Source organism: Pteropus medius, unplaced genomic scaffold (assembly GCF_902729225.1).
Source record: "Pteropus medius unplaced genomic scaffold, Ma_sr-lr_union100, whole genome shotgun sequence".
In the NCBI taxonomy this organism is placed as follows: Eukaryota; Metazoa; Chordata; class Mammalia; order Chiroptera; family Pteropodidae; genus Pteropus; species Pteropus medius.
Window position 1 is genome coordinate 6,892,090 of NW_024354500.1, and position 27,565 is coordinate 6,919,654.

Below are 27,565 nucleotides of genomic sequence, written 5' to 3' on the forward strand. Positions count from 1 at the left end.
AAGTTGACATGAAATTGTGAGGCCCAAGCTTCCATCTTTAACTCATAAGAACTAAAGGGGATGCAAAGTCAAAATTGAGGTGAACTAAGGTGGGTTCGGCTCCCCACCCTCTTTCCTCCGTATTACAGTTGACCCTTGAACAACACGGGGTGCTAGTGGTACTGACTCACTACGCAATTGAAAATCCACACATAACGTTTGACTCCCCAAAATCTTAATTGCCATTGATATCCAGTATCCCTCACAAACACCAAAATCTGTTGATGCTCAAGATCCCTTTATAATATGGCATAGATCAATGTATAAAGTGGACCCACAGATTTCAAACCCATGATGTTCAGGGTCAGCTGTACTTAGGATTCTTTGATTACAAGTGACAAAAATACAACTTCAATCATAAATGAAAAATGGGAATTTACCAGCTCATATAATCAAGTCACAAAATGGGAGAGGTAGACTGGACCTTGGATGGAGACATGAACACTGCTAGGATTTTATTATCAGAACTTAGTGAAAAGGTGTTAAGCAGACCACCCTTCCCTCCGCCCCCTCCCAACCCCCCGCAAAAAAAAAAGTGGTCTGCAAGCAAATGACATGAATTGATTTTCAACTAGTATCAATGTCAGGAGCCCAAATCAGTGGATAAAATACAGAAGGAGAAGTATTGGGGTAGATATTCAAAATCATGTAGGAAATTCACTTTGAAAGGCATCAAACAAAAATAGGTATGTGTACATATGGTTAGATGGACTGATGGACAGATGTATGATAAAGCAAGCATAGTAAAACGTTAATGGTAGAATCTTGATGGTAAATATATGTTTTCACTGTGAAATTCTTTCAACTTTTCTGTTTGAAATTCTTTATAACAAAGTCTTGGGGAGAAAAAAATCAAGCACTATGGTTATTCTAGTGATTAGTCCCTCGTCAGCAGAATTCTAGTCCTAAAATGAAGATATAAAAAAACAGATCTTACATTCCAGGGAAAGGGAGGACTGGTAAACACTATTCATTCATCCAGAACATATAACAAATATTTCTTGATTTCCCACTTGGTAGCATCCACTGTATTAAGATCAAGGTGTTAAAGAGAAATCAGATACAATTGGTAGAGTGAGAGCACAAAGTTAAGTGGTGATCGTTCTAGTTTGATATTCGAGTAGAGAAACGACAGGTAAAATGGCTATCCCATTGACTTAATCTGCTTCAATTTGGTTATTAAGCATCATTTTACATGTGGAAATAAAGCCCTGATTTATCACTTGGACAACTAAGTAGATGATAGGATCCTTCATGGAAATAAAAAATGCACACTGAACAAATTAGTGGGGAGTGATAACTTTCAAATTTGCTTTTGGAATTTTGAAATGTAGGTGTGTTTATGTTACATCTAAATAGAAATGCCCAATAGGTCCAGAATTTAGGGAAAATTTGAGCACTGGGAAGAGATTGGAAGTCATCATCATAAAAGTGGTATAGGTAGTCATGATCCTGGGTAAAATCATCCAAAGGGTGTATAATAGGAAAAATTTTTTTTAATTCGTTTATCCATCCATCAAGTGCAAACTACAAATTAGAAATGACAGAATGTTTTCTGGGAGTTCCTAACTTGATTGCCATATTCAATAACCTGTTCACAGTCCCGAATGTGTTTAACTTAACTTCTGTACAGCATTTATTTGGTTGTCTACTCCTTAATTGGAAAGCTCTCCTCCAGTGATATTCAGATCACCATTTCTCTCACTATCTACCTCTCTGTTCCTTTTTGGTCTGGTACTGAGACTTAAAATTTGACATTCTCAGGGTTTCATCCTTGGTCCTTAAACTTTCATCTCTAACTCCAATTTTCCTAGTTAGGCATCAGGTCAAACTGACCAAATAAAGTTTAGCAGCTATTTTATAACTAAAAATCATGTTGATAGCACAACACGCGTACTACAAACTTCCGTGGAAATACATTGACCTAGGTTCTACTAGCTTGTGAGGATCATAATTATTTTTGACAAGGAGAAAATTCTGAGACGGTCTAAATTAAAGCGACCAGAGAGTAAGAGAAACAACTCTTCATTAATGGCTGCTAGCAAGCTAACAAGACTGCTCAAATTCCTGTTGGAACTTTAGATTAATTTCCAAGTGGCTATTTACGGATTATTTTACCCAGGCACCATCTAACTCCAGGACCCTCCGCTTGTTTACACGTGGACTTCCCTTACTGCCGTCCACCACCAATACACAGGAGCAAACATTTCTTTATGTGGACCTATCTCAGAGCTGGCTCCGCTTCACCTTCTCCCACCCCTTGGCCTATAGCTAATGTAAATTCTTTAGGATGACCTCTTTCTTCCCCCCTACTTGATGTATAAAAAACGCTCGCAAAATGCTGGGACGATGGACATACTGTCTTTCCTACCTAGCCATACTTCTGGTGGTTTAGACTTCATGCCCCAAGACCAGCCTTCTTTTTGGCTATTTTGGCTCAATAAAACCTTACTTAAAAAAAAAAAAAAAAGACTTTAATTACGGAAGTTAATCACTCTATATGTACTATTATACCTAACTTCAGATGAACACAACGAATTATGTCAAATTACAAGGATCTGCCTTACCTAATATTAACTGATGTTCCTGAGACTCGGCCTATATATTATTATTCAGGTTCGCTCCGTATTATTTTCTTTAGAATCTCTTACAGAGTCAGGGACTGGCTCAAAGTAACAGTAACAAAGGCTTTCCATATACCACATTGAAGGAAACATATTTTCCAAGGCTTCTTAAAGAAACAGTTCAGCTTAGCTTAGGGTGTGAAACTAAAAAGTAAGCTTCATCACAAAATCTCAGTCCAACACTACTCCGGCCGTCTGCAGGTCTCTGAGAGAAAAGGGATTGGGTCCCTAACATTGTTCACGAAGCGCAGTTGAAGCCATAGCTTTTATTTTTCCCGCTAGTTCCTAAAGAACCAACCGCTCTGAAATTCCGTCATGCTCCGCGCTACTTCCGTTTGCGCATTTTAATTACGTCAGAGCGTCAGGTCTCGCGGTATCATCTTATTGCTGCGGTCCTTTAACAAAGATCTCGCGAAATTTGTTCTACAGATCCACGCTAGCCTCTTACCCTCCCCCACCCCACCGTCAAAACTGTCCTCCTTTTTTCTGTCTGTTACAAAATTCTCCCCTCCCCTTCCTTGAGCTCGCAGCCCTCCTGTTTCCGATTTCAGGCCGGAACCGGAAGTCTAGTGGGCAGGGCCCGGCGGCGGAAAACGCAGCGGAGCTGGAGTGGGGACTCGGCTCTGGCCGCTCCCCCTGTCCACTCCAGGGATCGCGGTGGCTCCAGGCTGAAAGCCGGTCCGGAGACGGGTGGGCGCGGCCTCCCCCGGAGTGTCCGGGAGGCAACCTCCCCGGGCCCCCCGGGCTCCGCGAGGGATCATGTCTACAGCCTCCGCCGCTTCCTCCTCCTCTTCGTCTTCTGCCGGTGACATGATCGAAGCCCCCTCCCAAGTCCTCAACTTTGAAGAGATCGACTACAAGGAGATCGAAGTGGAAGAGGTGAGCGAGGCCCGGCACTCAGGCGCCGGCCCCTGCCGGTCCCGCCTGTGCCTGGTTCCGATTCTTAAGGCGCCTCTGCAGTCCCTTGATTTGTGGAGCCCCGCAGGGTTAACCAAGGAGCCTCACAGAGACGGAGTGTAGTAGGGACTCTTCGCGTTCAGCTGCTGGGGTAGCTCTCTTTTTTTTTCTCATTTCGGCACTCTTGAGTTTGGATTTGATACTCTGGTGTCTGGATTTGGGTCATCTCAAACAAGAGGATTAACTGGTGAGACATTGTGGTCCCCAGTTCTCTTATTTGTAAGTAAATTCATCCAAGACCGTGTCCGTTTTGGAGTTTCAGTTCACTAAGACGTGGTGTTCTTAAGGGCCAAGGATTGTACTATTATGTTCCACATTTGGCTCTGCCTGGCACGTAGTACTCAGTAAATGCTTGATAAATTAACAGCTTCGTGTCTAACAAAGTGTTTCCCGAAGAATCGAATAGTTTGTTTCGCCGATTCCATAGAGCAGTAATCGTATTGTTAAATGTTCTGCCTTCGGTTGGACTAATTCAGATGAATTTCAGCAGTAGTAATATAGACTGATCTACGATGAAAAATAGCATTCTGAAGAGATAACTAATGATTTCGGTGACAACTAGAATGTAACACCAGACTAGAAATCGCTGTTAGAAAATCTGAATCTATTCTTTATTCTGTAGTAATTTATTATAAGGAAGGTAATAATGTGCTTTTAGTACATTGATTCTTTTCAAATTTACAGAGTATATTGGTTCTAAGGACCATAACATTTAGAAAAGTAAGAACTGTGTATATATTTTTTAAAGATACACTTCGGAAAGTGTTAAAACTTAGATTGAAAATAGTACCTATCAGTTGCCATTTACTTATCAATTTTAGAATTTATTAAGTACTTTGCCTTATGCCACGAATGTACGTCCTATATTACAGACCCTCGGTTATCTCTACTTTAAAAATCCAAAATATTTTTAGGTAGTGGCAAGCCAAAGGTAGTGAGATAATTATCATTTAACAAATAAGTATTTTTCTATGCATGTTTTGGAAGACTAATTGATTACTTAATCTTTTTGTTATATCTCATAAAGTAACCTTACAGATCACTGGGAACAACCTTATTTTACAAAATAACGTTAGTGGGAGCACAAGGCCTTTGGAAATAGACGAATGACCGGGTTTATCAGCTGTGCCACTTAATAGCTGTGTAATTTGAAGTAAATTTTCTAACCCCTTTGAGCTTTAGTTTCCTTAACTGTAAAGTAGGGGTAATTTTTATTTCATTTTGTGTGTATAATAGATCCTATTAGGCAGTATATGCAAAACACCCAACACAGTGCCTGACACATTACTAGGAAACTTGAGTTCCAGAGAGGAACAGTGACCTGCTTTAAGGTCACATGGCTAAAAGAAGGACCTGTATTTTGAAAAGAGGGGGGAATTTTTTTTTGTCTATGTGTTTTTGTTTTTTCTATTGAGGCTATGATAAATTCCTTTTTCAGAGGGGGATAGTTGATCCAGCTTTCATGGCTAACATTCTTTCTTTTTTAAGAATAAAAATTCAGTGAGTCAGTATAAAAGAATTGCAGTTTTTAAATAAGCATTTACGTCTACTCTGGCAAACTGTCATACTTGTAGACTACAGATTGTTTTATAATAATAACTTGTACTTCATGGTCTACCAGATGGCTTTCACTGACTTACATCATTTGATCCTAACAACCTTAGTTTTTGCACACTGCTTTCTAAAGCATTTTGCATTCTTGAAAGAATGAAAGTTACAAAGGAGACATTTTTCATTTTTCAGCTCTTCCCCCAAAGCCATTTAGCTCCTAATTAGGTTTTTATATTTCCAAAGACCCTTCTTCAGTTTAAATAATATTTCAACCTTTCTTTGGTATATTTAGGACATTCCTGAGAATTAGATTTTTGTTTTTAAATGAAAATTTCTAATGTTAGGCAGTCATTTAGTTTTGTGGATTTCATTGTTTTTTAACACCCAGTTTGTTTGCATTTTAAAGATTGAATTTGGACCTTTCTCATTTTGAAGCCATTACATGATTTCCATCATATTCTTCCCTTGCATGTATTAAAACAGTGTTATATGATCCAGAGTGCCCATGGGCACTCTATTGCTCAACTTAGATTCTGCTTCTTGTTTAAAATCATGAACAAGGGAACAAAGAAAGGTGACCAGAAACAAAAAGTATTTATATCGTTTTTAATATTTTATATGTTACAAGGATATTACCTATAAATATAGAAAATCATATTCTATATTTATGAAATAACAGTGTAATTGTATTGGTATTATATCAATTCATTGAGAAACTATGTAAAAAAAATACTCCAACTACAAGTCAGATATGCAGTCATTTAGTAGATGCATATAGTTAAGGTATCACTTCTATTATTCTTCATAGTACTTACCAGTAACCAAAATTGTGTGTCCCCCAGCAAAATGAAAGGTTCCTTATTTACACTTGTAACTCCAATGCCTACCACCTAGAAGATTGTGAATATTTGTTGAATGAGTAAATGAAGTTATCACAGCATAATCAAGAGAATATATTGCCCTTCTGGTTCTATAATATCACATGTGATAAAACCAGAGGTTAAGCTCAATTAGTGATTTGGCTAAGGCAGCATTTATACTAGAAGTGAAATCTGATTCTCTTTCCAGATGTTGATTCTGTAACACTCCAGTATACCTAGTAAATACCTTTGTTTAGCAGGTTTAAAAGAAGCTGTAAAGCAGCAGTCCCCAACCTTTTTGGCACCAGGAACCTGTGAGAATCTTATGCCTGATGATCTGAGGTGGAGCTGAGGTGGTGATGTTAGCCCTGGGAATGAAGCTTGGTTCTCTCACCTGCCACTCACCTCCTGCTGTGCAGCCCAGTTCCTAACAGGCCAAGGAGCAGTACCAGTCCACGGCCCAGGGGTTGGGGACCCCTGCTGTAAAGGGTCAGGTGCTGTGTGTAAACCAGGTATTGTGGTCCTTTACTAAGATACAAAAAAGACCTTATTTGTCTTGGTTGCTTTTTAAAAGGGAGACTCACAGTGTTGACCTCAAGGATAGCATGTGAACAATGCACATATAATCATTGCAGTATATCTTTGTTCTTAAGTCTTATTATAGAGACACACAAAGGCTTTGTTTTAGAGAGAAATAGAGAAAGAACTTTGGCAGTGATGTATATTTTGTAGTTTTAGGTTATAAGTGTATGCGCAGCTGACAATAGAGAAAAACCTAATTTATAATTGCCTGAATTAAACTGAGTCTATAAATTTATTAGTATTAAAATGAATATCCAGAATTATTAATAAACTCTTCTATGTGAAATTTAGTGATCACTGGTTTCAGTAGATCAGAATTTTTTTATCACAGTGAAAGGGTAGCCACAGCAATAACTTTCATATTGTGCACGTGTAGCTTAAGAGATACAAACATATTTGAAAGAAAAGCCTATTAAATGGGTTGGATGTCTTATGGCAGGATTTAAAAGACTGCATGAAAAATTCAAAAGAAAGTTCGAATAATCAAAGCTTTACTTTTGTGTTATCAGGGCTGTCTTGTCAGCATATGGCAGTTCCACTCTGCCACAGCATATTAATAGATATCGAAGTTCTGAAATAGTTGGAGTCTCCAAGTTCTAACTAATAAATGTATGATCTATGCTTGTTCTGTCATGTTCCAAATTTCTAGCCAAAGCAATGGCAGTGTAGCCAGAGTCCATTCACATAGTCCACAGAACAGGGCCAAACCAAACTGAGAGCTATAGTCATTGAACTAAAAATAACATGAATTGAGGACAATTAAGAAGAATTATTTCATAGGAAATTAAAAGCGTAAAGGCATACATACTTTTCCATTTAGTTTAGTTTAGGGTTTTGTTTTGTTTTGTTTTGTTTTAATAACCTTGCTTAGATGAAGAAACAGAGTATTCCATCTTAGGGAAATTAGTTTTTAAGAGTTACTTTTTATACACACAAACACACCAAATTGTGGTTTTGATTTTTGTGCCTTTCAATGCCAATTACATGGATATATTCTACACACCATGTTTCATATTTTTATTATGCTTTTATTAAGAAATTAAATTTAAATCTGCTTTATATGAGATTAAAGTTCTAGACTTAAAACCAAAAGAACTAAATCATGGGGGGAAAGATGTACATTTTAGGGGAATTAACCTAAGAACATTTTAATTTAGAAAACATAACTTTAGAAGGAAATATTTCTAAATCGACTATCCCTTTAAAACCAAAGTCCTCTTTGCATTCCTCTGTTCTTCTATTTTTACAGATGAGAGATTGTGAAAAATATCTGAAATATTTATTTCTAGGTTCACCATTTTAGATGGATGTGTGTGATGGAGGAGATACTTGTAATTTGGATGTGTGCCCTTTTTTACACTCTTGGTGAAAATTGATCTTTGGAGAAAGCTGTCATTCAAAATAATTGTTAATGTGGCCAAGAAACTTATTTTATTCAGATAAAAATGCAATCCAAAAAGCATTTTTGATTTATGAACTAGAATTAGAAATTTGATAGTAAGTAAAAAGTGACTTCCTTTCAGTGTTTTGTAATTTGAATATTAAGTTTTTCACTGTTTACCTCAGTTGTCAGTGTGTGTCAATTTGCCTTCTGTGCCACCCGTTTCTACTGATTGATCTACAGTGTGTCAAGAGAAACTTTGGATTGCTCACAAGAATTCTTCTCCTTTCTTTCTGCCCAAGATTGCATCTCAATTTTCTGGAAAACATCCGTAAATAATATCAACAGCAGGGGAGAACTTTCTGGTGTGTGTAATAGCTTCCACCGAAGTATCATATCTCACAGTTAATTATATTTTTAATATAACCTAATACAGTCATTCTCTAACATTAGAATCACCTGAAGGGCTTATTAAAACAGAGGGCCATACCCTCAAACTCGGTAACTCTGGGTTGGAACCTGAGAATTTACATTTCTCACAAATTTCCGGGTGATGCTGATGCTTCTGACCCAGAAACCACACTTTAAGAGCCATTGGCATAATGCTTTTGTTGGTTTTATATCTGCTTTGTACTTGAAACTCTTTTCTTGGCTCCTTGTGACTTTCCTGGTTTGCGTGCTACCTTATGAACTGGTTCTTTCTCCCCTGGCTGTGTTCAAAATGAAGTACTTCAAAGCTCAGTTCTGGGACCCCAGTATTTACATATTGTTTTTTGGTGATCTCACCCAATTGATTGACTTGAAATACCACTTAAAAGCTGATGACTCTCCCAAGTTTTTATCTCCTTCCTGTCTTCTCTCTGACTCATGTTTCTACTTTCTTGATATCTCCACCTAGATTTCTAATAGGCATCTTAAACTTTGTATGACTAAAACAGACCTGTTAATTAAAAAAAAAAATCTGCTTGCTCCATTCTTTCTTATCCTTCATTAAACTGTTGCCTAATCTAGATGTTATCCTTTATTCATCTTTTTCCCTCTCCATCCATTCTGCCTGTGTGCAGACTGTCAACACGGTCTTTTGACTCTACGTGTAAACCATATCAGATTTGTCTGTTTTTCTTTACTATCATTTTTACTATTACTGGTCCTCACAGCTATTCCTTCTTGTTTGGGCTGCTATAATAGCCCTCCTGCCTGGTCTCTATATACTCTAGCTTCTCTACAGTCAATTCTTCACGTAAGAGTGAGAGTGATTTTTTTAGTGTAAAATCATATCACATCTTTCCTCCTTGAATCGCTCCAATTGACTTCCCATTGCACTTAGACTGAAATTCAAACTCCTTTTTATGGTGCAGATTGCCATTCAGGATCCAGACTCTGCCTGTCTTTCCAGCCTCATCTTGCTTCAGTCTTCACTTCTCCCATTATCCATCACCTACACTGAACACTATTTCTCTAGGTCATCACTACAATGTCATCTTTCTCAGGGAGGCCTTGCAGGACTACCCTGTTTAAAATTGGGTTGGGGGAGTGAATACACGTGTACATGCACACACATACACACAATTATGCTTTTTTCTTAGCACATTTATCATTTTCTAAAATATATCTTTTTCTTATATATCTTGTTTCCTCTTTGTCTTCCTCTATGAGAATATAAGCAGTTAAGAACAAGGAGTTGGGTTTGTTTATTCACTTCTATATCTTGAGCACCTAGGATCGCGACTAGCCTATAGATGGGGTTGAATATTATTGAATAGGGAATGAAGTGTGCCCCCGCCCCGCCCCAGCCTGCTTAGGGCCTTTACAACAGTTATTTCTTCTTTCGTTTGTTCCTTGTGTCATTCAAATATCAAGTTAGTAACCTCAGATAGCCTTCCTATACTATCTCAACTGAACTTTCCACTAGTCTCTTTATGATATCATCCTATTTCTTTATTTTCTACCTGGCATTTTTTTACAATCTGATATTTTTCGTATTTCTCTTTTTGGCTATTGACTGTCTTCATCTCCTCTCCCCTTAATTGAAAGCACGTTCCATATAGATCAGGAATTTTGTCTTATTTATTGCTATATCTCTGGTATCCCAACTGCTATATCTCTGAATGTAGCAGACATTCAAGAAATATTGGTTTAAGGAGTAAACAGATGAGGTTTATTGTTCTCTTGGCGTAAGCCTCATTTTTATCTCTTAAAAGCATGAGACCTTACCCCATTTCTCCCTGAGACCTTACCCCATTTCTCCCTGCTTGCCAACTAGGCCTTCCCCTATGGCTTTTATTGATCCTCTCAGACTCAGCTGAGCTCTGCATTCTCCCTGTATTTGAGATGTCTGCCATCTCGCATCCTCTAATATAGATTCCAACACTGTGCCCTACAACAACCTCCTTCCTACAATCAGGAGACTCTTTAATTTTCAATTACTGTGCTTTTCTCTTGGCAGGATTTTTCTGTATCACTTCCATGTCCTATTGGGGCCGAGAGAACCTGAGTAAAGGTCTCCCTCTGTATATCTTCCTTGCCACCCTTATTCCTTTGTAGCTTCCCTGTTGGCAAAGCGTATTCTTTGAGACTGCCTCCTTCTGGAGATTTCAGTGAGGAGTGGGGGGACACGTCCTTTCGTCCCTCTGATCCCTCCCTAAGCCTGTCCCAGAAGCGGAAGGGGTGGTTCTTTAGCCACCATCATGTACTCTTATAGTCAGCTGGTGTTTAAAAATTGTTTAAGTACTATTGTCATGTCTTGAATTTCTTCTCTACCTCACTTTCATCCTATGAAGGTACAGGGGTCAATTCTTTATATCTTTTTTCTTTTTACTCTTAATATCTCTTCATTTATGCCGTTTGAAAAAGTGAGAATTTTTTTTTTGATGCTACACTGTGGCGGTTTATGAGAAATATTTACTTGGGCATTTAGATGACCAGAATATTTTTCATATATATTTGGTCTTTGTCCAAGGTTATTTGTTCACAGCACCCCAAACCCTCTGAATTTCCTAAGTGATGAGAACAATAAGGATGTCTTCGTGTGTCTTTTGTTACGGTGATGCAGTTCCTTTTGGACCACTCCTGAAGATGGGGGCTGGTTGCCTGGAGAAACAATCATCTGATTAGAAGATTCATTTCCACCTCCCTGACTTCCAGGGAGTGTAGACGGGATAAAGGCTGAATCAATAGACAGTGATTTAATCCATGCTTGTGTAATGAAGCCTCTATAAACACCCAAAGGACAAGGTTTAGAGAGCTTCCAGATTTGTGAATACATGGAGATTGAAGGAGAGTGTTGCAGAAATTGGACATGGGAGCTTTGTGCCCTTTCTGCATACCTTGCCTATGCATCTTTTCCATCTGGCTGTTCCTGAGTTATATTCTTTTATAATAAACTGGAAATCTAATAAGTAAAATATTTGTCTGAGTTCTGCTCTAGCAAATTAATTGAACCCAAGGAGGGGGTCATTGGAACCTCTGAACTACAGGTAGTTAGTCAGAAGCACAGGTGACAATGTGGACCTGTGACTGGCAGCTGAAGTTGAGGTGGGGGGCATTCTTGTAGAATTGAGCCCTTAACATATGAGATCTGATGCTAACTCCAGGTAGGTAGTACCAGAACTGAGTTGAATCATAGGACACCCAGTTGGTATCTGAGAATTGCTTGATTGTGTGGAGTAATCTCCTCACATACATACATTGGAATTGGTGATCAGGGTCATTAGGTATACAGTTTAAATTTTTTAAACATTGACTATGTGCTTTTAACCTCATTCCTTTGAATTCAAAGCAGTTATTTTTCCTGCCATGTAATTCAGTTTATGTATACAACTCTGGGCATCTTGGACTTTTTTAATTATTATTTTTAGATTTATTGTTTCACAGTATGTGTAAAATAACTAATGGCCATAATGCGGAGGCTTCTTAAGGTTATGGGTTCTCATCTTACATGAATATGCCTGTTTCATATTTCAGTGTTCCAAAAAATTGCTTTATTAAGCATAAGAAAGTTTATCATGTCTTTATTTGCCCATATTTTGTTCCCATGGTTTTAAGATGAAAGCTCAGAGTCAGCCATCATCTCAGCACTAGGTGGCACTTGTGCATCATAATTAGCCATACAAACCTAAAACAGTTTTTGTGCCTGATACACCAATATGATGTTGGAGTCCTTGTGTGAACATTCCTAAGACTAGGAAAATGAAACAGGAGACCTACTAAGTACAAGTTGCTTTGATGTATTTGTAAATCCATGGTTGAAGAATATAGTAAATTATTTCATAGTCATTATTTCTTAGTAATATCAGTAAGTAGTCCAGTCTCCATTTATATCTTCTTACCCTAATGTTGCCATAAAGTTGAAATTTGTTTTAGGACCCGTTTGCTATTCACCATGGTTAATTGTGATAGAAATTAGTAGTGCATCTCCTTACACTGATTCATCCCCAACTCTAAGCACTTATTGTTCTTTTGTAGTATTTAAGGAAATGCCTGGTTTTGACTTATAAAACCCTGTAGATACTCGCTGAGGAAAATGTAAGCATCACCCTCTTACTGTTGAGAAAATGGAAGCTCAGGGATGTTAACCTGCCCAGCAATAATAGCTAATAGGTAGAAAGAACATATATTCAAACTCAAGTTCATTGGGTTCTAGAGCCTGGACGTGCTCCTTCCAGTATTGTAATAGTGCCAGGTTTAGCCAATGCCCAATTATGTTAAAGCAACTGGATGACAAGTGCAAATGACCCATGTTGATTTCTTTCTCTTATGAGAGATATGGAGGAGAGCAAGAGCCTAAACAGCAGAAGGACCCTGAGTACCCTGGGCTAGGGAAGGGAAAATGGAAAGTCACCAGAGATGTTGGCCTGCTTTTGCCTAGAGGCAGCCCAGGTTTCTTTAGGCCAATGATACACAGAGGCTGAATAGAGTGAATTGGTCATTACCTATTCTGGGCTTCAAATCCTGGACCATGTGATCTTGGGCAACTTGCAACCCTGTGACTTGGTTTACTTATTTTTAAAATTAAGGAAGATTATATATATTAATGCATGAAAACACATAGACTAGTACCTGGCAAATGGTAAACAATAAATCTTAACAATCTGGGTAGTTTTACACATTCAGCAACATGAGAAATGTCTATAATTACCTTAGCTACAGCTAGCTTTGTTATAGAAGAGTTTTGTGCCCTGAAATTTGTTCATGTAATTTTGTCTAAAGATTCCTTCTCCAAAGAAAAATATAACTGCCACTTTCTGAGACATAATACAGATACAGGTGTACAAATTAGAATCCCTAATGTTCTGGAGTTAGACTGCGGGGCATACCAAACTTGCTATTTACTATCTATATAGCCTTGGGCAAGTTAGTTTATTTCTTTACACTTAAGTGCTTCACCTGTAGAATGAGGACAGCATTAGTACCTGTCTCCTAGGGTTCTGTAAAATGTGCTAATGTATGTAAAGCACTTAGCTCAGTGCCTCCTACATAAGAAGTACATCATTAACTAGAGTGGTATAGAGAGGTAGATTTTTTGCTTAAAGGAAAGTACTTAAATCCATTGGAAGTTAAAATTTTGCAGTAGATGGTACTTAACTAAGGTCATTCACAATAAAATCTAAAGATTTTGTTCTAACAAGTCTCAAAACCTATTCTTTTGTTGTTTTTATATTATAGCAAATTTCAAATATTTATAAAAGTAGGCTAGCGGAGTGATAAACCCATGAGGCACCCACCATAAGTTAACTTCCACAATAATATAATACATGGCCAAGCTATATAATTTTTAAAAATAACTTTAATGAGAAATATTTTACATATCATAAAATTCACATATTTGAAGTGTTACAGTGATTTGTACAAATTACTGAGTTGTGCAGTCATCACCATAAATCACTTTCAAACATTTATCACCTTGGTAGGATTCCTCCTACCCATTTACAGTTTACCTCAGTTTCCACTCTTAGCCCCAGGCAAACCGTTAATCTACTTTCTATCTTCAGAATTCCCCTTTCTGGACATTCTGTGTAAGTGGAATCACACAATATGTGGTCCTGCATATCTAGCTTCTTTCACTTAGCATAGTATTTTCGAGGTTCATTTATGTTATAACATGTATCACCAGTTTGTTTCTTTTTCTTAACAAAATATATTTATTGTATTTTATATATCGCACCAGGTCTTGTCTGTCCTTCACAGTGGGCAGTCTTTTATCATCTATATTTATATCCTTTTTTCTTCATCCTCTACCCCTACTGAATTATTCAAAGCTATTTTTAATTTCATAAATATGCTAGCTTAAAACATTGATTATATGTTCCTGTTTTTTATTTTTTTCACACAATTTTCTATCTTTTCATTCATCTTGCCTGTTTGATTTGTTTCCTGTCTCTAAGAGTCTTTTGTTTGTTGTTTTGGTTTTACTTGAGATTGAAGAGGTGTCTAGACCATAAACTGTCAAAGATAGAAACAAGTGCATTTCATTTATCCTCACTTTAATGAAATTTCACGCTTGCGCAGTGGCACATCCAGATTGTGATGATCCCTAAAATCTTTAATAAGTCTTTCAGACTGGCTTCAGTGTTATATGTTGGGATGGATCTATTTGTTTTTTATTCTCATAGAGGTTTTCTTGGGGGTTTGTTTGTTTTTAACTCAGGTTGTTGGAAGAGGAGCCTTTGGAGTAGTTTGCAAAGCTAAGTGGAGAGCAAAAGATGTTGCAATTAAGCAAATAGAAAGTGAATCTGAGAGGAAAGCCTTTATCGTAGAGGTAAGTTGAGATGTCATTTCTGTTGTATAGTTTTTCACCTAAGATACTCTGTGAACTTAATTATGGAAAAAAAAAATTTCTCATCATTTCTCTATGCTTAAATATCAACAGTTTGGTTGAACCAAAGGTAATGCTTTTTTCATTCACACTCTTGATTCTGATTAAAAATTAGGGAAAAAGGAGACTTAACTACGTAAATTAATTCATCCCTGAATTAAAATACAATTTTATCATGTAATTCAAATCTAGCTCAAAGCATAGAATTTAAATTTTAAAATAGAAAAGAACTGCTGTCCTCTCCCATTATCTGAAATTAAGAAAGGAAATTTTATGCATTCATTTTGACTGGATATTTTTAGAAATTCAAATGAGATTATTTTAAGGGAAAATAATTTCAAATTTGGTTTTTCTCATTTAGCTTGAAAATTCACAACTGTTTTCTTACAGATTTGATGATGGAGAATTCAATAATCATGAGATTATTTTATTATCACTTATTTATTAATTTTGTGCTATTTTGTATATTGAATCACAGTATTTCATTAAATCAGTGGTTTTATCACTTTTTAACCTTATTGGCCAATGGATAAGTAGTCTTTATAAACCTTCTGGATTTATATCTGATTTTATTTAATTATAATTTCAAAATATACTTCATGATATTTTTAAATATATAACATGGAGAAATGAGAACTTGGTCGTGATGTTATGAAGTGGATTTTTGTAATTAGTTGAGTGAATTGGAAAATACTGATGAATAATTTCATGTCATTGCAAAGAAAGTTAATCTCTAGTAGAATGCTCCAGAAGTCTGGCCTCAGCCTTGCCTCATTCATAATTTTTGTTTATGGTCTAGATAAAGTCATTGATCAAATACCGTTGTATTGGCAGTTCACAAAAGTAGGTAAAAGCATAAGTGTTAAATGGTAGGAAACGAGGCAAGAAGGTTATAACAGCTTGGAGGGAAAAAAAAAAATCTTAAATCATGGTTATACATACAAGTAATTTAAATTGTCAAATGATTCTCCACCTATTTTTACCAGAAAAAACTTCAGTCCCCTACACCTCCCCCCACCAAGTTTTCTGCAACTACTTTGAGTTTATCCCTTGGTTCTGTTGGTGTTCCCCAATCCAGAGACTCTTTCTTATACCTTTTCTAAAGCATCAGCCGCTAATCTTTGAGATGATAAAGAGTCAGTCACTAAGCTGTTTCAGGTCAGAGAGGGAGAGGATGTTTGGGTCTAACTTTCAGCCAATCTCTCCACCCTTCTGTTAGCTGACTTGCATAGGTACCTAATACAACCACTGGTACCCTGTGTTTTGGAGGTTATGTGAGCTAAATCTTGGTGCTTCTCACTTTTTCTCATTTCTTTTAGGTCTGCCATGTCAGTTATTGCTAGTCATTTGTTTTCCAACTTCCAAAACTTTCAAGTTCTCTTCATCCTTCTGATTTAATGCCTTCAGAAAAATACTCTACCAACATGGTGGGATTTGGGGAAGGAGCTGGAATAAATGCTCGAATAATCTGATATCTGAAGCTTGGTGCTGAATCTTAACAAGATAAAATATGATAAATATATATTCATATATAATAAATGAATGTGTATAATAAATAGTGATATTAATTCTTCTACAAGGAATGAAAATTCATAAATGTTGGCTGTAGAAAAATACAGCCTTCTAGTTGCATAAAGTAAAATGGTTTACTTTGGTGAACTTCATATGAGCCAGCAGTATAATGTAGGTAATAAAGGAGAAGAAGAAGAGAGGGGAAAAGGCAGAAAAGAGAGGAGAAGGAAGAGAAGAAAGAGAGCAAAGAGCATTTAGGGGGCATACATTAATAGAAGTTTGAGGTAGAGCAAGAGAAATGAGTACAGCTGAACCCCTCACTGAACTCAGTATGAATCATTGAATCAGAGAAGATTAAAACTGGAAGTAGGAAGACTAGCTAGGAGAATTATTAAGGCAGTGGTGGTCAGAATGGAGACGGGAGATGGAGTGTAGGGAAGAGAGTACACGTATACAGAAAGAGTGCACATTGTAGGTCAGATAAACCAAAGTTCAAATCCTGGCTGTACTAATTTCTAGCTGTAGGTTATTCAGTGGTTTACTTAATCCTCAGCCTTATCTTAAAGTTCCCTTCATCTTTAAAATAGAAATAATAATACCCGCCTTGCAGAGTTGTGAGAATTATGCAATATCTATAAAGTGCTCCCTACGACCCAACATAGAGTAGGTAGACTATTCAACTATAACTATGAAGATGATGACGATGACCATGACATGGCTTCTTTTGGCTTCAGTAACTCAGCTCAGTGCCATCTCTGGGATGGTGTCCTAACATTTCATGGCAAAGTTAATTTCTTCTTATATGTACTTATCATGCCTTGTTCACAACTCTTGTTATGGCACTTTGTACATTCCTTTAATTATTTGTTTACATCTCCATTCTCAAACTAAACTGTGAGAGCTCTCAGGTAGAGATTCTGTGCCATTCTGAGCAGGCACTTATGATCACAGTGTTTGCTACATAGTAAGTAGTGATTCTTGAGTGATTAATGTTTTATACAACCCTAAGATTTTAATGATACTGTGAAATCAGATCCTTGAAAGTTTGCACTTTTTAAAAGAAACCTTAATTTGTTACAGCTTCGACAGTTATCCCGTGTGAACCATCCTAATATTGTGAAACTATATGGAGCCTGCTTGAATCCAGTAAGTTTATCACTTTTGCATTGTCACCTGTCTATAAGAAATGACATGGCAGATGTATGTAGGTGTGTAGTTTATGAAGTTATTTTGATGTTATATTATTTCTGAAAAAATTGTACTTATGTGTTTGTTTCTAGTCTGTTAGTGACACATTATTTTGAAGGAGTTGTCCTAGGTGTTCTTATCCAGTAACTTCATCTTATGAGGCTTATGCTATTTTGTGATAGCACCTACTCATTAACACTGGAGAAAGTCCCCGAAGATATATTATGTTTTCACATACATCTGTACTCTTAGACAGTGGGCCCCGTAGAAGACAAGGTCTTAGATCATAGATATCTCCCCTCACCCCCAGTGCCATTAACATAGTAGGGGCCAAAAGTATGATTTTTAATGCATTTATAAAATCAACAGTTGAACTAAGTTATTTTTCAAGTCCCCTAAGATGCTGTCACTCTGGTTAATTATTCTGGCATATGTTTCCTTTAGGTGTGTCTTGTGATGGAATATGCTGAAGGGGGCTCTTTATATAATGGTGAGTGTCATTAGACCTGTCTTTGTCTAGTAGAGTAAAACAATTGAAAAGCTTTTAATATAAACTGTAAGTTACTTAATGTTCCTCACAGTTTACCTTCAGAGTCCCAAAAGGAGATAATTAAAAAAAAAGAAATCTGCTAAAGATTAAAAATAAAAATATAAGGAAAATTTGGAATTCTGAGTATATCTGTCATTCTTTTAAATTGATGGTACTTTTCATAATGTTAAAAGTGTTTAAAGTAAAATTTGCTTTTTAAATAGATTTTATTATATCTTCTTACTTTAATTTTTTTCTTATGCCTCTTAACGTTGAGCCTCCTAATTGTAGAACTCTTTAACCATACTTCCATTTCATTCTACTTTGTTTTGCTTTCTTTTCAAAAATAAAATTGTGAAAACTCACTTCACAGAACACTTTAATTATAACGAGGAAAGAACACTGTGTGTCATTAACTGGTTACCTTTCCAGAGCAGAGCAATTTCACTCTAAGAAACATCAACCAGATATGTAAATGTATTGTCTCTTGTACCATTCATATAAAATAGTTGCATTTTATTTTTTAAATTAACATTATTTTATATAAACTTTAGTGCCCACGTGTTCATCGTTGTTAATGGGTACCTAATACTCCATTGTTTTGTTTGGATGAACTATTTCTATTCTTAGCTGTTATAGAAAACATAATGGTAAACAGCTTGACACACATTATTTCGTTCTGTACTACTCAGTATCTTATAGAGGTGTGCCATCATATTGCTTATAATTTATTTAATTGTGTGAAAGACTGCATTTGTTAATAAGAACAAGTGTGGTAAAGTATATTTTACTTGAATATATGTATAACATTAAATGTTAGGTACTTATATGTTAGTTATCCATTTGAAATTATTAGATATTTCCATCTTTTTTTTTTTAGAAAAAAATTCAAAGGACTGATGGGAGCATGTGTAAAAAATATCCAGTCAGATGTTCTGATAGTGCTTGCATTCACTTTGTGTCTTTTGTTATATGCAATAAAGTTCTTTTTAGTTTGTACCTTTCTTTTGCAGTGCTACATGGTGCTGAACCATTGCCATATTATACAGCTGCCCACGCTATGAGTTGGTGTTTACAGTGTTCCCAAGGAGTGGCTTATCTTCACAGCATGCAACCCAAAGCTCTAATTCACAGGGACCTGAAACCACCAAAGTAAGTTCTAGTAATGTGGTTGGTGTCTGTCTGTCTCTCCCACCCTCCCCTAGATCCCTAATTCAAGTTGATTGTTAAACATGAGTTTTTCTCTTTTCTCTTCTCTTTTGGCTGGCTCAAGAGTGTTTATTTTTAATCACTTTCTTCATTTAGTCATTTATCTAAGCTTGCATTTTATAATGTTTTCTTTAGTGGGTTTTTATTTTAGTTGAATTTTTAATTTTAATAACTCCTACCTTAGATGCACATTTTTAGCCTCTTATTTTGTGCCTACAGTACATATTGTTGGCTAGATAGTGCCACGAGAACAGAGATAAGCTCATCTTGTTCCATGCTTTATCCTTAATAGCTAGCACAATGTCCCCACATAGTAGACATTCTACAAAAATGTACTGAGTAGTTATTATTTACCTTTCAGAGGAAAGCAAAAGAGCATTTCTGTTATCTGGGTAGACAATGCAAATATTCTGGATTTCTTTATTTTGAAGATCCTGGAACTTTGAAAGAACTTCAGAATTCCCTAAATAAATAATACTATACAAGGCAAAAAAAAATTCTTTTTGTTGTATATGAGCTCAAAGAAAACATACATATGACATGTTTCTCTTTTCTCTCTAATTTTTTTTTCTTTATTCAACTGTTACAGAGTAAAAAAGTCCCCACATGTCCTTCCCCACAACCCCCATCACTGGCAACCACCTTAGTCCTCAGATAAGAGATTTCCCTTAGGAAATCAGTCTCAGGTATTCCGTTCTCTTTATACTGCTTTAAAGCATTAAAATGTCCCTTTGGGGAATAACTTGTCACCTTCATGTCTAATCTGATATACTCTACATAGGTTCCAACTCTTGGAATCACTGTTCTCACTACTGTACCTTATTTCTACTCCCAGGCTTAAACTGATTTCTCTTTCCCCAGGTCCCTGGTCACATAATGTTTAAGCACCAGCCTCATGACACTTTGGTTTTTTAACTTGACTGCTGAGGCTATTGTCTTAGCTACCTATCTTGGCTAGTGAAGAAGTCACTTAGTCTTTTATTTTTTTCCTGGTTACAGAGATTGAGTCCTCCTCCCCCCTGTATTAACACACAGTTGAATTATCAAAGCAAAATCATGAAAATCATAGTTCTTATCAAGCAACAAATTGACTAATGATTGAAAGGATACAGGCAAGTATCAGGCACAGACAAAGCATTCTTTTTCTGGAGGAGCCAGATTAAATAACATAAAGGAAAATACCTCACAAAAGGAAGTCATTTCAGTTTTCTAACATCTTTTATATTTTATAATTACATAATTTAAAAGACTCCATTCTCCCTTTAACCATGTCGCATAAATCCATAAATTTTAGGATCTAAATTTTATTTAACCGGTCTGTTTAGACAAACCAGGTATGTCCTACTGAAAATCATGTGTAGATAGGAATTCTCCTTTTGGTAATAAATACCATTAACATATTTATAAGAAGTCTGATCTAGGTTATTTGTTTCTATAGTGTTATAAATCATCTTTGGGGCACCCAAAATACAAATTGGGCTTTAGAAATAAAATTATTTTTTCAGAATCTACTGGGGGAATTAAAATTCTTTGGATTGGCTATGCTTTTATATACAATTGTATATACAAACAAACATGCTAAATCTTATCACTGGAAAACCTAGATTCTATGGTCAGGAAGAGTTCCTCAAAATAACATAAAGAAGGCATCTGATAATTTGGTGTTTTATATAGTATCAAATTGTGCTTGTGTCCTTATTTATCTTTTGCAAGTTCATTTGCATGTACTTCAGAAATAAAAATATGTTTTTGGCTCTAATTCAGTGAAAGTAGGCCTACAAAGATAATTTAGGTTCTAACTGCAGTGAGCCTTGAACGTCATGTTCAGAGCTGGTGAACTATTAAAGTCTTATGAATAAAGGAGTACTAATTGTAATAGTAATAAAGTCATTCAGAAGAATTATTGTGATATCTTGAGAGTACCAGGATGAAACATGGAAACCAGTTAAAATGTTCTTAACTTTGAGAAAGAGTGGTAAGGGTTTCAACAAGAACAGTGAAATGGGGGGAGAAATTGTTGAAGTCATTAAAAAGGTAAGTTATATTTAGTGTTCTTTCTACTTAAATTATCATTGAAATGTTTGTGGCATTATGGAGGTGCAAGTAGTTATCTGGCTTATCTTGATCATGTTGGACTAAAAGAAAACTAATTTTCTGAATAATCTCCAGTTAGAGTTTTAGCACAAAATTATATACAAAGAATTTATAAAATTTGTACTTATAATGAATTCCCGTGTACTGCTGTTAAATATTACTACAGTATGGTGATGCAAATTATATTACCCATCTTTTTTTCTGTTTGTCATAGAAAGGAAAACCTGAGTAAGTATAGTACTTGGTGATTATAATTGGGTTTTATCATACCTCGGAAAGTCAGAATCTTAATTTCAGAAAATTTTCTGGAAATCTTTTATTAGGTCATTTTTAACCATAATAGAGTTACATTCCTCCCCCATACCCATGTTCTGAATATAAAAATGATTTTAGATTTGAACATTTTAAAAGTATCTTCAAAATAAAGACATTTAAAATAAAGACCGATTTTTCTTCTATATTGGTTCATTTTATTTTCTTTAATTAAATTGTTATTTTTAAAATACTACATGTTCATGATAGTATAGAAAAATATAAAGTCTTTCCTGCCTCCCATTTTCATTCCTCAGAGGTAACCAATGTTTAGTTTTGTTTTTAATCATGCGTGGGTTATACTATACATAATGTTTTTTTGCTTACATAGACAACTTTTCATATCTGTCTGTCTATAGATAGATACTTATATCTTTATTTTTTATGGATAAATAATATTTTTATTACCTGTTAAGTAAAGTGGATACTTAAAATAGAAACTATTCTTGGCCTTATGAGCACTCTTAGACTTAGAAGACTTAATTTATAGAGCTGTTTTTAAAAAATACAATTGCTACTGAATCATTTAACATTTTGAGAGTCTGTAAAGTTTTTAATGCCCTAAATCAGTGCTTCTCAAACTTTCCCACCCTCCCAGAACAAAGTTATGATAGAATATAACCTCAGTAGGTCTGAGAGTAAGGATGAAGCCAAAAAAGCCTTCTTAAGGAAAGTTACGTACAAATTTTGCATTCAGCTTTATACATTATGCAATTTCTCTTAAAGTCAATGTTAGGATGTTAAAAGCACTTACAACTAAGTAAAAGTGATGGTGCAGGGAGATGTGCTAGCCTTAACGTGGGGCTCTTTTACTTATTCAGGCTCCTTGCCACTTATTTTAGCATACACTGCTATACTGGCAAGGTTTTATACCCTAGTTTGAGAAACACATATAGTTAAGCCATGATATGTATACATTTAAATTCTAACATCCTTTTTGTGTTCAAAGGGATTGTGTAGAAACGTGGTTTGGATTCTTATGCTCATGTGATAAGGATGTTGACACTCCAATAAGATGGCAAAACAGATAAACCAAAAAACCATTCTACACAAACACCCAGAGATATTGCTTATTACAACAGATATATCTTACAAAAAAATAAAGGAAAACATCAGGACAAAAGATGATGAGAATTGAACCCTAAATTTAGGAAGCAAGCATGGAAGCCAAAGGCTTTACCGTAGCCTCTGCCAGGATATAGAATGAAGAGCCCCAGGAGTAAATGGCTCATATGTAACTGGACACAGGTTCTTTGTTACACACTAGATGAGGTAGCAGAACTGAGACCTCTGCTTAAGAGTGGTATCTTTGAAGGGCACAGCTCAAAGAAAAGTAAGCTAGAGGAAAAAAAAAATCAGTTTTCTGACTACATAAACTTCTATTTCTTAACAGAGGGTCTCCCTTCATGCTATTGCGAATTTAAATTTGCCCTACTTACACAATCAAGAAAACCCCAACAAACAAGACAAGTTAAAAGTGCTTTGAGATTGGTAGTATTTGAGGGCACTAAGAGTGAGTGAAACTCCGTTTGAAAGTCATATGCTTTCAATCCATGCCTTTAGGATTATTCCAGATTAAGAATAATCAAATATGAAGCCACAGTAAAAATTACCACACCCATAAGATGCAAGGTACCACAAGTGAAAATCAGCAGAAATAACACAAAGCAGAATTAAGCCCTCAATTTTAAGACTCCAAATATTTGCAATTACCAGATATGGAGTATAAGATATATATGCTTAAATTATTTACAGAAATAAAATGTGCAAGGAATGAAAACTATTAAAATGGCTAAAAGAACTAAATAAAACATTTAGAAATAGTTAAAAATTTTAAATAGATATGAAATAGATGACAAGAGAATTAGTAAGCTGTAAGATACATCTGCAACTACCCAGAATGCAGTGCACACAAATAGATGAGAAAAATGATAGGTTAAGGAACATGTACAAAAGGAAAGGAAGGACTAACAGCATAATTAGAACTACAGTTGAAGTAAATAGAATAGAGAGAGACTTTTCAATTCAAGAGAGATTGGCCAAGAATTTTCTAGATAAAGGATATGAGTTCTTAGCAGGATAAATAAAAAGAAACCTACTCTGTGACACACCTAATGAGGCTACAGAAGAACAAAAACAAAGGAGAGATTTTTAAATTAGCTAAACAGAAAAGCTGTTACACAGGTTTCATAGTTAGACTGAAGTATACTTTCCAGCACCAGCAATGGAAGCTAGAAGACTAGAATCATAATTTCACAGAGCTGAGAAATAGCTAACTACAAAGAATTGTATGTCTGCCCTAAATTATTTTTGAGGGGGCTACAAATTAAAGACATTTTAAAACAAAACCTGAAAGAGTTCACTATAGTAGACCTTCATTAAAAGTATTTTGGGGGAAAAAATGATTACATAAGGCAAATATAAGATTCAAGAAAGAATGGCGAAACAAAATGAGCAAACATACATTAAACATTGGCTATACAAAACAATATCTTTTTTGCATGTAAGGGGAGATTGGTGGAGGAAATTCAAAAAAAAAGAATGATTTCTACTGGCTTGCAGAACAACTTACGTGCCTATAATCCTTTTAGGTAAACATTTTTAAATGTAAAATTAAGTTTAATAATAAGCTTATAAGAATTATCTTTTACTTCCACAGTCCTTTTTATAATTTCAGAATGCTTTATATATTTTATTTCCTGTAAGAGTAACAAGTTACATAGGGATATGAAAAACCCTAAACTATGAAAAACCCAAATCTATGAGTACTAAGGGAATCTTAGTACTTTGGCACATTAGTTGTTTTAACTCTAGTACAGTACAAGACTTATCACCATAAAAATTTATTTCTCACTCATGTGAAATTCAAAACAGATGACTTTCTATGTGATTATTTAAGGACCTAGTTAGGCTCCCTCCATCTTGTACTTTGGGGACCAGCAGATAAAATAAAGAGAATGGAGATCGTGTACAAGAGGTTTTTTGAGCCAGAACTAGAAGTGAGCCATGGGTCTCCTACCCACATACCAGTGGCCACAGCTCAATCTTAGCCACACCTACCTGCAAGATAGATTGGGAAATGTCTTACGCTCTAGAAGAAGAAGGGATGTGTTTGGTGAGCAGCTATCCAGTCCCAACCACGTCTACCTTTTGGTCACCCAAGATCTTATATTCTCTTAGGTAGAACTACTCACTGCCCTTTGCCAATTAAACACCGCAAAGGCTCTTCCAATAACCATCCAGCTCATGGTCTAGGATCTCTGGATGATGTGTAAGTGTTCTCCAACTGGTCTGGATGTGGCTCCTCCCAGTCTCTAGACAAATGAATTAAAAAGATAAGTTATCTGTCACCCTCCTCCTCCCCCTTCCAACACACACACAGACACACAGTGACAGAAAAGAAACAGGACAATCAGTAAGTTTCCAGCCTCCGATATCAGTTTTCATGCTGCCTACTACTAAGCCAATACCAAATATATTAGATTTTTGTTACAGCAGCACCCACTTTGATACTATTTTCGTATATTGGTTAGAGTGACACTGTTGTGATAGATAAGCTCTGAAATTTCATGTCTTAACAAAGTACTGGGTTTTTTTTGTTTCACTCATGAACTCTGAGGTGAATGTACCTGATTAGTTGGCAGTTTCTCACATGGTGGTTCAGAATCCCAGGCTCCTTATAGTTCATAATCCTCTGCATTTGGTGGCATATGGGGAAAAAAGGACTTCTAGGCCAGGCCTGGAAGTGAGTACATTGCTTCCACCCATATTCCATTGGCTAGAGTGGTCATATAGCCACATCTAACTACTCAGAAGGCTTGGAAATGTTGTCTTATATGCCCAGGAGGGAGAAGAAATGGGCTTAGTGAACAGCTAACCAGTCTTCTACATTAAGCTAAACTAAAGACACTCATTTCTGTTCACCATAAGGTTAATATGAATGTTAATATAAAAACTTTTAGATGATGATCCAGAGTTTGAAATCACAGCCTGTAATGTGTGTCCATATTAATGTGTATAGACGTGAAACAGAACTTTCATGAAACAATAGTTAATTTTACTATTTATAATGCATTTTGATATTTTATATTTTTTAAGGTGCTCTTATAGTCTACTGAATGCTCTTATAGTTTTGTGATCTTGGTTTCCAGATTTATGATCTAGATTTTATGATTTACATTTTATGACTGGGTTTCTACTGCAGCTTGAAAAACACTGGAAATTTAGGGGCAAGTGATTTATGAAGGTATTCATATTCATCTACTCACATTTCAGGACATTATAATGTTGACCTACTAGAAGTTTTTTAAACCCCATATTTTAATTTGGCCTAAAGAGAACTATAGTAGGAAAAATTATGGAGGTAGAGTTAGAGGCATCAAAGTGTGGGTCTAGCAGTCTTCCTAAGAGAAGTAGGTTAAGGTCAATTGATTTTTGCTATTTAATTAATGTTTAGAGGAATAGTTAATATTCCTCTGAACTATTAAGCTGTTATAATGACCAGATAACATTTCACAGAAATTGAATGGTGACATTTTGCTTAACCTTTTCTGTTTCCACAAATGTCTCTTTATTGTAGAATCAAATATTAATCTTACTCCCTTTGATTCTTTTTTTTAACAGCTTGCTGCTGGTCGCAGGGGGTACAGTTTTAAAAATCTGTGATTTTGGTACAGCCTGTGACATTCAGACACACATGACCAATAATAAGGGGAGTGCTGCTTGGATGGCACCTGAAGTTTTTGAAGGTAAAATGACAGAAGCATGATATGATTGATAATCTGCCTTATTACTCCATATAAACCCAATATGTGTTTATGACTTCATCTTGTTTTCATGGTTTTAGTTCTACATGTACATAATTACTAGATATATACTGAAGTGTAAGGAGTTATTACTAAATATAACCTTAGATCTTAAATCTCATAGCAAGATTTAAGTGGTCTAGCACCTTCTATGCAAGTTTAAGCATACGTACAGTTGATCTTCTTTCTCAGATTCTGTAATTACAAAATCACCTATTTGTAAACTTAAAACCAATATTCATGGTTATTCACAGACACATATAGAGCAGGAAAAAATTTTGAGTTGCCCAACACACGTTCCCAGCTGAGGTCGAACAAAGTAATGCTCTTCCTCGTTTTAGCTCTCAAACTGTGTTGTTTTTGTCATCTATTTAGCGCCACATTATTTTTCACTTTTTGTTTTTTATTGGTGATTTCACTGTTTAAAATGGCCACCAAGAGCAGAATTGAAGTGCTTTCTAGTGTTTCTAAGTATAAGAACGCTGTGATGTATCTTCCAAGAAAATACATGTGCTAGCTAATCTTCATTCAGGCATAAGTTCAATATTAATGAATGGCCATGAGTTCAATATTAACGAATCAACAATATATATTAAATAAGGTGTTTTAAACGGAAACACATCCTTTGGCAAAAATGAAGAGGCTTACAGGAAACCCTTTATTTCTCCTAGGAGCAAATGATTCAGGGTTCACTGATTCAATGTTCATAGCAACTATAGAACTAAATACCAGGAATAACCGGAATCAACTATGTTTTTGTGTTGGTTTCCTGGCAACTAAAAATTGATAGTCTGAAGTTTAAATGAGTATGCCTTAATGAGAATGAAAGTAGGCAAAAATATGGTACTAAGAACAACAAGTAAAGGATAAGCTTATGTTTACTTTCTTTTACATGTTCACATCTCACTCAAGTTCTGAAAGAGTGAGCCATAAATTTCATGCTAGGGTTTCTGTATAAAAACATCAAATTGTCTTTTAAATGAGAAAAGTTGAACTGAAGATGTTTGATTTGTATGTTAGGATGTATGAATGCCTGTAAAATTCAGTATGTTCAATAATCAGATTCTGATTAAAGGGGTTTTGTTTTTGTTTTTTATGAATTTGAAGT

At 35.7% G+C, this 27,565-nt stretch overlaps 1 protein-coding gene across 5 annotated transcripts in view; it reads left to right on the forward strand.

Moving 5' to 3' along the window:
* The first annotated feature begins 3,253 nt into the window (after window positions 1-3,253).
* Window positions 3,254-27,565, forward strand: part of MAP3K7 (mitogen-activated protein kinase kinase kinase 7) — a 61,072-nt gene continuing 36,760 nt past the window's right edge. Inside the window, exons 1-7 of one of the 5 annotated variants that reach the window (XM_039853289.1) lie at window positions 3,257-3,542; window positions 6,289-6,543; window positions 14,641-14,751; window positions 17,401-17,466; window positions 17,953-17,998; window positions 19,051-19,189; window positions 26,276-26,400. In XM_039853289.1, the coding sequence (XP_039709223.1) occupies window positions 17,965-17,998; window positions 19,051-19,189; window positions 26,276-26,400 (298 nt within the window). In that variant the 5' untranslated portion in view covers window positions 3,257-3,542; window positions 6,289-6,543; window positions 14,641-14,751; window positions 17,401-17,466; window positions 17,953-17,964. Of the gene's footprint in view, window positions 3,543-6,288; window positions 6,544-14,640; window positions 14,752-17,400; window positions 17,467-17,952; window positions 17,999-19,050; window positions 19,190-26,275; window positions 26,401-27,565 lie in introns of all 5 variants that reach the window. The other 4 variants (XM_039853290.1, XM_039853286.1, XM_039853285.1 and 1 more) reach the window with 4 other exon arrangements.